General features: G+C 34.3%; 1 protein-coding gene across 1 annotated transcript; it reads left to right on the forward strand.

The window, feature by feature from the left end:
- Window positions 1-6452: 6452 nt before the first annotated feature.
- LOC145055054 (uncharacterized) lies at window positions 6453-10119 on the forward strand. The gene is made up of 4 exons (XM_079003336.1): window positions 6453-6861; window positions 7168-7464; window positions 7544-8369; window positions 8455-10119. The coding sequence occupies exons 1-4, from the start codon at window positions 6802-6804 to the stop codon at window positions 9849-9851; spliced, it is 2580 nt and encodes an 859-aa protein (XP_078859462.1). The 5' UTR covers window positions 6453-6801; the 3' UTR covers window positions 9852-10119.
- Window positions 10120-11389: the final 1270 nt, after the last annotated feature.

The raw sequence follows: 11389 nt of genomic DNA on the forward strand, positions 1-11389 counted from the left end.
TGTGGGACCAGTTTTTGTTAAATTTGGGGAATACCCGAAAAGATTTTAAAACCATGACATTTCAAAGTTTAAAATTTTTGGGGTGTTACACAGAACCTTCCATAGGGTGGACGGTTTTGGAGGACCCTATTAAGGGTTCTGGAAGCGTCCATTTGATAATTAGAAAACTAGATAATTACTTAATTTGAAATATTATTATTATATGTTCAAATCCAGGGTTTCTAAGGTTTTCTAGCAGCTATAAATAGGGCCTTAACCTTGGATTTTCGACTAACCTATTCCAAAGAAGCAAATCCGAAAATCCCCTCTCTCCTCTCAATCTTAGAGTTTCTTGTGTTGTGGGTAAGGGTGTTCGCGGTGCGGTTTAGAGTCAAAACTGCAAATTGCACCGTATATGCGGTTTGAGATTTTTAGAAACCACAAACTACATCGAAAATATGTTAAACTGCGTTATGCAATGCGATTTGGTGCGGACGGTTTATATGGTTTTGATGCGGTTTGTGCGGTTTACGATTTGTTTAACTTAATCTACATCGACTTAAGGTAAGTAATAACAATTAACATACATTGTAATTAAATGTTTATTTTTTCTATAATTATTTGTAACATTCAGTGTTTGATTAATAAAAAAAAGCATTTATCTCTCATGGTATGGAAGGTAACCATTGCCTATAATCAAATGTGACAACCATGTTATATCTTATATAACTTCACGTAATAAAATTGCTTATATAAATGATATGCGAAATATTTACTTATGAGATAAAATTCATAAATATCTAAACTGTATTTCTAATTTTCTATTACATATTGTGTATTTCTAATTTTCTAATTTTCTATTACATATTGTGTATTTCTAATTTTCTGTTACATATTGAAACATACATATTTACTCTTATACAAATTCTTTAAATTTTTATGTAAACTTAATCAAAATAATTAGTATAAATCACAAAAAATACTTACTTTTCCTAAATCTTTATTATTTTCTACCTATTTAATACTATATATATATATATATATATATATATATATATATATATATATATATATATATATATATATATAAAGGAAATATTTTTTTTCATCACATTCATTTGAAACTCTCATGCCTTTTCCTTTTACCACATTCATTTAAAACTCTCATGACTTTTTCATTTCTTTCTAATAATGATAATAAGTTGGTTAATAAGATTAAATAAATATCAAACCTAAATTGTAATCATATATAAACTAAATTTTAATATTAAAAGAATATCTTTACTTCTACTTATAAATTTATGTTTTTTTTAACTTTTTACATATTATATTTAATTTATTAGTTTTAATATATTGTTGGATGTAAACCATTATCATTTTAAAGCTACAACTTTTGAATAATTTGTATAAAATATTTAAATTATAAACTTAAATATAACATTACAGGACCAACTTAAATATAAATTTTAGTTTAACTTAAACAACCCAAATAATATTTTGTAAATAGTTAAAAGTGATAAATTGTAGTGTCTTTCTAATAATGATTATAATTTGGTTAATAACGTTAAATAAATATCAAACCTAAAGTGTAATCATAAATAAACTAAATTTCAATATTAAAATAATATCTTTACTTCTACTTATAAAGTTATGTTTTTAACTTTTAACATATTATACTTAATTTATTATATTTAATATATTGTTGTACATAAACCATTATCAATTTAAAGCTAAAAGTTTTTAAATAAGTAGCTTAAAATAAATTACAATAACAATAGTTAAAAATAACTCTATATAAATGATTATATTGTTACCTTTGAAATAAAAAAACAATGTCTGGTTTTTTAAATAATTATAATGATAGAAATTAAAAACGTTAAGAAAAAATAGATTTTAAAAACTAATTAACAATAAACAAAAACTATAAATAACATTAAGCCATATATTATATTTAATTTTATTCATGAGTAACTCGCGGGTAGAAGTCATTCAAACGGTTGAGATTATACAATTATAATAGATGTATATATTATCATATAATTCAAAATAATCAATATATTATATCAATTTAGTATACGAATTATTATATCAAATTTAACAACAACGTTATTGTTATATTTAAAAAAAATATTTTTGTAATGATTTCAACTATATATGTGTTTCTGTGCAACGCGCATAAATTTGCCTAGTATATATATGGTGGGGGTGCGGTTTAAATCATGGTTTTATAAGTAAAACCCGCAAACCGTACCGTATAGTGCGGTTTAGAATAAACACAAACTGCAAACCGCACCACGAAATGTCTAAAGCGCGTTATGCGGTGCGACAGCTTGTGCGGTTTATGCGTTTTTTTGCACACCCCTAGTTATGGGTGTGAACCATTAGAGTCTCACACACTATTAGAGCTAGGTTTTCCAAGGAGACAAGAAGATCTTGATTAGCTTGTTTAGAATCTACAAAAGGTATATTATCTTAACAATGAATTTCGATTCATAAGGGTTAGTTTGTGGTTTTCATAAGTATGTTGCTATTATATGTGAAAAAGACAGATCCATTTTAGGTTGCATGTACCCTTACGTGTTAAGAGAATTTTCACATGTACATTTGTTTTGTAACCTAAAATCCCCATGATTGAGAACATGTTCTTCTTATGTATTTAGTAACAACCTTTATTTATGAACCAACAAGCTACTATGAAAATCATCCAATGTAAGCAGGGCCGACCCAAGGGGAGGGCCAGCTGGATCGTTGCCCAGGGCATCATTTAACTACCGGGCATAAAATGTACAACAAGGATTATGGGTTTGTTACGGTTTAATTGGACAAAAGAGGGCAACAGAGCGGGAAAAATAAGCGACTATAACGATTCTCCCTTAAATTGAAAGCAATCTGATTTCTTGGTAATCTCAAAAGTCGCATTGCAATCCATAAATTCACTCGCTTAAATTGAAATCAAGGGTTGATTGAGAGGCGGGAGCAACCGGCGGTTATTAATCACCACGACACCATTATCGATTCTACTATCCAGTTCTCCAATCTCGACTTCTCCCTCCATTCTTACAGATCAGAAAAACATATCACATAATTAAACATCGATTAAGGTTTTTTTTACATGATTCTCGAGCTTCACTAGTCTATGAATTCGTTTTTTAAGAATTCATTACTTAAGACCTAGTGAAGTTTTTTGTATTTCTGAATCGACAACTAGGGAAGGACTTCTGGTTTTGTTTCAATTTCTTGTAAGTGGAGTATTCTAATAGTTGTATGTGCTTGTTACCGGAAGTATTCAAGTTTTGCCCTACACTTATGGCACTTGTGCTATTTTGCCTTATGGCCTGAAAGACGCATTCACTTTGAACATTGAAGTCTGGTGGTCTTTCATATTTTCCCAATTGCCCCATTTGCCCTTTGGCTTCAAATTTGAAGTTATTAATTTTTTCTTACTAGTGGAGTTGTTTTTTTTGGCATTTTTGTTTTATAATGTGTTTAGGATTATTTTGCTAGTATCCAAGAATTATTCTTGAATCTGTAATAGCTTTGGGAGTATGATTTTTTTTTTTGTGTTGTACTTGTTATTAACAAGTTCAAGCAACAAAAATATTACTTTTTGATTGTTGTTTCAATAATTTGGTTAATGGTTGATTGTTTTTTTTAAAGTTGTTATCTTTACATATGAGACTAAAAGTGCTCGAGTCTCAGGTTTAGCTGGTAGGCTTTGAAATTGTTTGATGGAGAAATTAAGTGCACAAAGTCAGTGTGTTAGCAAGTGTCAATTTTGATAGGATAACTAATGTTTTTATTCAAGAAATGTACAAACACAATGTTTTAGTTGAAGTTTGTATTCGTGAGTTTGTATAAATAAGAGTTATTAATAAAAGAAAAGTTATGGTGTGAGAATTGCATTATGGATTTATGTGTTATATGGGTTTGATGTAGTTGTATGGCATAAACACAGGGCATTGTTGACTTTTTTCGCTCGGGGCATGGAAAACATTTGGACTGGCCCTGAATGTAAGAGTGAACTTGTAACCTCCCAAAACACAAGGTAAAGTTTTTTATTTTTAAATTAACCAAATCATTCTTTCATTACTTCCAAAATATATTCAAAGTATCGAAAGATGTTTCCAAAATAACATCAGAGTAATAATAAAATCATAAGTGCGGAATCTCTGGTGGATGCGATGCAATCATGTCGGGCTCTTCCCTTTGGAATCAGAAGTACTTGAAACATTCAAATATAAACCTGTAAGCACAAAGCTTAGTCAGTTCCCCAAAATCCCACATATCATACATAATGTGTGAATGTTGTGTTCTTCCCACAGTCTTACAATCAATCATTACTACAATCCTCCTGCAGTCTTTATTGTTATGGTCCTCTCATAGTCTTTCGTACGGATGTCATGGTCTTTCCATGGTCTATCATACAAGTGTCATGGTCCTCCCATGGTCTTTCATACAAGTTTCATGGTCCTTCCATGGTCTTTCATACAAGTGTCATGGTCCTCCCATGGCCTTTCATGCTAAAGTCACAAAGACAATCTAGTAAGCTACATAGTATAGTGAGAAGACTCACCTCGCAAGCGTAGTCGACAACTAAACAATTCACACAATCAAAAAGGTGGTGCTACGCACCTATTAACAAATCATATAAGGTAACTCTTAGTTTACCTTATGAAACTAGCCATTCGACTAAAAGTCAAACTAGGTCAAAAGTCAATCAATCAAGGTCAATGGTCAAAGTCAACTCTACCTACCCTCTAAGGCGTGGCTAACCAATGGCTACGTCATGGATATCAAACTTGATCCCAATCAAAATCCATTACCACATCGTGGCAGGCTTGCCACCACGCCATGGCACGGGCCAAACAAAACGGTCGCGGCCCAAACCAGACTCCATGCCGTGTAAACCTTAAAAATGCAGCTTAATGGATTCAACTCTTAATCTGCTAAGCCTTCAGTTCTATCCTTCCATAATGCTTATTGGTACCTTAAAGGTTTGGAAAAATACCAATTTTATTGACATGCATGACCCATGCATGTCCTTCACTTAACTAGGTCAAAATATGAGGAAATGACCAAAAACTTCATGCATGATTCAAAAATCTCAACCAACTTCTAGATCTAGAATACATTAAGCTCAAGGGAACTAGATGAGTCATAAAGTTGCAGACTTTATCTATCCCATCATTCAAACTTCATTTATGGACCAAAACTTACTAAGGAATCATCAAGTTGGAAACTTGATGACTTACAAATGGTCTATAGAGTAATTCAAAGGATGAGGAGGAGTGACTTGTTGGATCCTTGCACCAATACCTTCTCCTTCCTTCAAAAAGCACTAAAGACACCAAAATGACTTCAAACATGCAAATGGGGATATGGTTGCTCAAGAACACTCTAGGAGGTGATAGAGGACGAGGGTAAGGGAAACTCTAGCCATCACATCCTTTAAATAGGTCCTTAAGCCCGGAAATTAGGGTTTTGCACATTAGCTGCCATCACCTGCTTGGCAAGCATGCTACCACGCCGTGGTGACCCTCTCACCATGGCATGGGCAACCAAAAATCCTCGAAATACAATTTAAAATATGTACATGGAACTGGGCGTTACAGACCATTTCGTTTGATTATTCATTGGAACACACTACATAGTTGAGTTTTACTGTCATGTGTCTTAAAATTTTCTAGTAATAAAGCTCCCAAATTGTTTCACAACAACCTTTCATCTTTTTTTTTTTTTTTTTTTTTTTTTTTGCTATGACTGATTCACCTTCATTCATGTTGAGGACTAAAAAAATCCTTACATAATGCTTATAGTTGTGCTCTTTTTACATTAATCGAGCCTTGAAACTAATACCTCACGCTATTCCATGTGTACTTGCTCGTGTCTGTTGAGCATGATATCAAGAACTTCCAATCGACTGATTGATACAAAAAATTCTTGAGTTTCATATCTCTCGACCTTTGGTCATCAATGACTCTTTGTTGTGTTTCACATTGATCACATCTTCTATGAGATCCCAATATTCCTTCAATATAATAATGTTCTTTATCAATTCTGCCCGGTGATTATAGTGACCCTCAAACCATATTTGCAATGTTCTCTGTCATCGTGCGCTTCTGAACTTCTCATGTTTCTCTTTTTAACGCTCTTTTACACACACATCACGAGTAGTGGATCAGGTTTTTGAACAAGGTTTTCATACATCTATATGATATATTAAGACAAGTGACTAGGCTCTTTATGTGGAGAGAAGTTTACAAATAAAAACAAAGAAATCAACAAGATCCCAAACTGATATTTTTAAGACTAGGAAAATCAAAAACTAAAATTTGCTATTAACCAGAGCTTTACTGAAGTACCAGTTGACCTATTCCTATCAAAATACATATATAGAATATAAAAAGAGATACCCTTTAACTTTTAACAATTCCATCTTGCATCATTACGTGTGAAATCATTCAAGCTTTCTTGTCCAAGTCAAAGAAGGGCCAAGTCAAGATCACCCAATTCGAAGTCTCCCCACATGCAAAAGTCATAAATTCGTCAATCTACAACACAAAAGCCAATCAAACCAGCTATCACCGCCACTAAATCATTTGCTTGCCAGCACCAAATCATAATCTTGTCTCAAGAAAAACACCGCTTAATTCACCTACATCATGCCTACCTTAAAACCCTTTTCATATGTCCTCAATTCATGAATTGATTCAAGCGATTTAAAAAGTTTTGCATAAATATTGAAAATTTTCCATCTGGGTGTTGAAGATTCAAACGATTAGTGACTCAAAACTGGCGATTGAATCATCTTTGACTCGAGAAATGGGGGAAAAGAAGAAACCCCTATCGGACTGCCCTTCGCCCGAATCATCCTTGACCCAGGTTAGCAATTCCCGTTAATTCAGTTTCTTTGTTTCTTTTTCCATAATCAAATCATTTGAAGCTCCGATTTTCTCACTGGGTTTGAACCTCGTTTTGTTGAATTATCAAAAAAATTCCATTAGAGGAGAGATTTATAGCATTAAATTGAAGTCAAACACGTTCTTGTTGACTTGTTCTATCATGTTCTGAGATGGGTATTAATCGATGCATAGTTTATGTGTTCAATCACCACTTATACGATCTACAAATTGGGAAGAACATAAATGGAGAATTTCATTAAGTTTTTACATGATTTGTATTTAACAGGGAGATAGTGATTCGGAATCCACTTCGGTTTCATCATCAATGCAAGGCTCTATATCTAGTGCAACATCTTCACTCGATCAAGAGAGTAGTAATGTCAACGGAGGAACAACAACAAAGAAAATACTAAAAAAGTCAAATTCAAAGAAACTCGGTACTTATGGGAGCTTCATATCATCAAGGAGGAGATCACAATCAAGGCTCAGTCAATCTTCAATCAAATTGTCGGATGATGGTTCGATCACACCACCAGATCATTCTTCTGTTGAAGTATCCGATGAATCATCGAATTATGTTCAAGTAAGTGTTTTCTTTTTAACTTAATACATAAAGAACGACTTAATAATCAAACATTTCTTTCTATTTTTTTTCTATGTAGAAATCAACACCGAAGTTCACAAGGACAGGTAGTCTGAGATCAGTCAAGATCTTCAGAAGCAAAAGCAAGAACAAGTCTAGTCTCAAATCAAATAAGTCATCAACTGACACTCATTCAGAAATTTCTGAAGAATTCCATTTTCCAAAAGCTACATTTTCATCGATTCTCAAAGATTCAAAGTTCCCTGAACAACTTAAGCATCAAACTAGCCCATCAGAACCCGACGAAGTACTTCCAGTAGCAAAGTTTTGTCCATACCAACACTGTTCTCTCCATGGCCACCATCACCACCACGAGCCGCCACCCACCCGCTTCGCATACCTCAAACGCCGCACCACAAATGACCAAAATACCCTTAAAAAGGCTGAAAGTGAAACCCGATCAACCGATAAAAAAATGAGCAAGAAACGAGAAGCTAAAGCAAAAGCAAAAGCAACCAAACGGGTGTCTGAAGTCAAGAATGATGGTGATTTCTCTATTGAATTCTATGCTAAAACAAGATCCGACCCTGTTGAAAACCATGGTCATGATGATTCTGAGATGGCTGATATCTTGTTTGGGGTCAACAGTTTGCATGAGAAAAAAAATGAAAAACCCATTTTAGATAATGAAAATTTCAGTGATTTGAAGGAGAAGAATGATGGGAATTTAAATGGGTCGAAGAGTGTTCTTGAAAAGAAACCAGCTTTAAAGAAAGCGAATCAAATGAACATGTGGCATATGATTCATAGGCATATGGTATCGGGTCTTGAAGCTGAATCAGAGGACAACATAGTTCAACAAGTAGATGATAATGATGAAAAGAAACCAAATATCGCAACGAAAGGTTTATATTTTTGTTCTTTCTTTCATGTCTTTAGGTTAAGCGTGAAGAATTGTAAAAAGATTCTCATTTTAATGTGATTTCTCAGATTTTGATGATGTTGCGAATCAAGAAACCGAGATTAGAAAGATGTTTGCGATCAAACTTGTACGAGATGCAATCGAGAAGATTCTTCTTCCAGAAGTTCAAGATGAACAATCCACTACTAGTGAAGTTATACCAGAACAAGATCTACCGGAAAAGAATCAAAACGAGGAATCTCCGGCGCCGGAAAAGAATCAAAAGGAGGAATCTCCGGCGCCAGTAGTGGAAGAACAAACGGGAACAGTCACAGAGAAGCTTGAAGAACCGAAAGTTGAAAAACAAGCACCGAAGAGCTGGAGTCGCTTGAAGAAAGTATTCCTTCTGAGGAAATTTGTTAAAGAACTAGAAAAAGTGAAGAAATTTAACCCGAAAAAGCCGACACATCTCCCGTTGCCGTCGCAACCGGAACAAGAAACGGTTTCACTCCGACGTCAGACGACCGGTGACAAGAAAAACTCCGATGAATGGATGCTCGATTACGCGCTTCAAAAGGTCGTCGGTGAACTTGCTCCGACCCAGAAACGGAAAGTCGCTTTGCTTGTTAAAGCTTTTGAAACGGTGGCTCCTGCGCAGGATGATAACCAAGAACAAGGGTTGAATCGTGAATTGACGCGTGTTGATTCAAACACCGATTTTGAAATTAATCCATCGCCAAACGTGGTATTGGGTTCGTTTTCCGAGAAGAAAAGCGAATCGATTTCCGATTTGGAGACAGAGAAACGCATTAAAATGTGGCACATGATTTACCAACACGTCGTAACTGATATCGCTACTAAAATTGGATCAGACCTTCTTCTTGATGGAGATGAATCGACGAACAGCGAAGAGAAAAATCTGCAAGAAGTTGAAGACCAAACGGAAAGAAATTACAGACTTGCGTTCACGCAGAGCGATGCAGTTAAGCTCGTACGAGAATCCGTGGATGAAATCCTTCTTCCCGACATTCCCGACACTCCTTCCTCCCAAGTCTCCGATCAAGAACTCTGCGACAAGAAAGAGGGTGAACCGGAAAAAATGGCGAACAACTCCGTTCTAGATGAAAACAAGAAACCGACAATCGATAGCGGAATGTCAACAATTGCGAGCAGATTACAGAACCAGAAGTCCAAGAACTGGAGCAAATTGAAGAAATTGATTTTGCTGAAACGATCGATTAAGGCATTAGAAGGGTTTAGAAACCTTAAACCGCAAACCCTACAAAGAGAAGTGACGATTAGTGATCCTGAAAAGGAAAAGGTTGATTTAAGGCGTCAAATGATGGACGAGAGGAAGAAAGCCGAGCAATGGATGCTTGATTATGCAGTTCAACATATTGTCACTAAACTGACTCCTGCTCGAAAAAAGAGAGTCTCCATGCTTGTTGAAGCTTTTGAAGCAGTTGTCCCACTTCCAGAAATCTGAAACCAAAACGCCATGTTCAAAATTTGAATCTGAGTGATATTTTTTTTAACATTTGTGAAGCGTAGAATGGTTTGCTGTATTCTTTAGAAATTTTTTGTGTATAATCTTTAGATGTATAGATCTTGAATACCATTATATTGTCGAGGTTGGTGTTTGTATGTTAAATATAGTTTTGATGTCGTTCTTTACCCATATTATATTATGTCAAGATGACATGAATATATCCAACATTGTAATGGTAAGAAGTATATGAATTTTGTTCTTGTAATAGTAGTGCATATCTTTCATCTTCCTGAGTTTTGGTATTCTCCCTTGTTTTATAATTTTACATTTCATGGTCTCTTTGGAACGACAAAATTACATTAAAAATTAGCAATGTGCTAGTTGATTCCAAATAGAAGAGATAAGGAGGCAATGATACAAAAATGCTGAACTTTCTCACTATGATCCTCGCAAGTGCCAAGTAGGACAAAAAGGAGACTCCACGTCAATCCTTTTTAATGCAAGTATATTTTTGTAGGCACCCTCTTTAATCTCAATCTCTAAACCAACGGTTTGACTACTAATTTATTTCTCAAGCTTTTTTAAGTTGTTATAATTGACAAAGTAAAAAAAAACTTATAAACTATTTTTTATCAAATGACACCAAAAAGCCTCCCATGTTATACAATGTAGCATTATGATTATTAGCAAGAGTATTGACAGATCCTTAAATTTCTAGTAAATGGAGTCAATTTTCTTAGTTGTCATCTCTCAAATGACGATGTACTCGTTAAACAACTCCGCCAACAATTAAGAGTTAATTGCAAACTACCTTTGACCTCATGAATTAAATCCACGTAGTAAACTCTTGGGGATCGAGTTTTAATAGGAACATCTCCAAACCACTTATCCTCCGAAAATCTAGTGTTTGACCATTTTCAATTCTTTTCAAGCAAAACAAGTCTAAATTCATACATTTCGAATCGAGATGGAAATATGACTTTGATATTAATCCGAAGTCCATCAAAAAAACTTCAAGCGATGGTACAATTGAGATGAACAATCTTCTCCATAAATTGTTTTGATCATCTTAACCCGTAAATCTTTTGGACCTTCAAGGAATCGTGATGTCCACTTAAATATCAAAGCTCTATTGAAAGCAAAAGCAAAAAAATAAAAATAAAAATAAAAATAAAAAATGAGAAAATTCATCAAATAACCAAAAAGGAGATGAGTGTTTGAAGCAAATGACCATGAAAAACACAATTTTATAAAATGACTACGACTTCCGCTGAGAGGGGCTCTGCGGAAGTTCTTAGCGAAGAACAATTCCTTAGAGGTACTCCTCTGAATAATAGATTTGCAGATGACATCTATGTGGAACGATGCACCCTCTGCGGAATTAAAATTTTATAATTTTTTTTTTGTCTTTTCCCCCGCCATGTCATTTACTCAGAGAGTTTTCTTGTTCCTCAGAGTATAAGGACTTCCGCAGAGCCCCTCTCTGTGGAAATTATGGTCATTTTATAAAATTGTGTTTTTCTTGGTCATTTCCT

The sequence above is a fragment of the Lactuca serriola genome, chromosome 5 (assembly GCF_051521515.1).
Source record: "Lactuca serriola cultivar US96UC23 chromosome 5, Lser_US96UC23_V15, whole genome shotgun sequence".
Classification (NCBI taxonomy): Eukaryota; Viridiplantae; Streptophyta; class Magnoliopsida; order Asterales; family Asteraceae; genus Lactuca; species Lactuca serriola.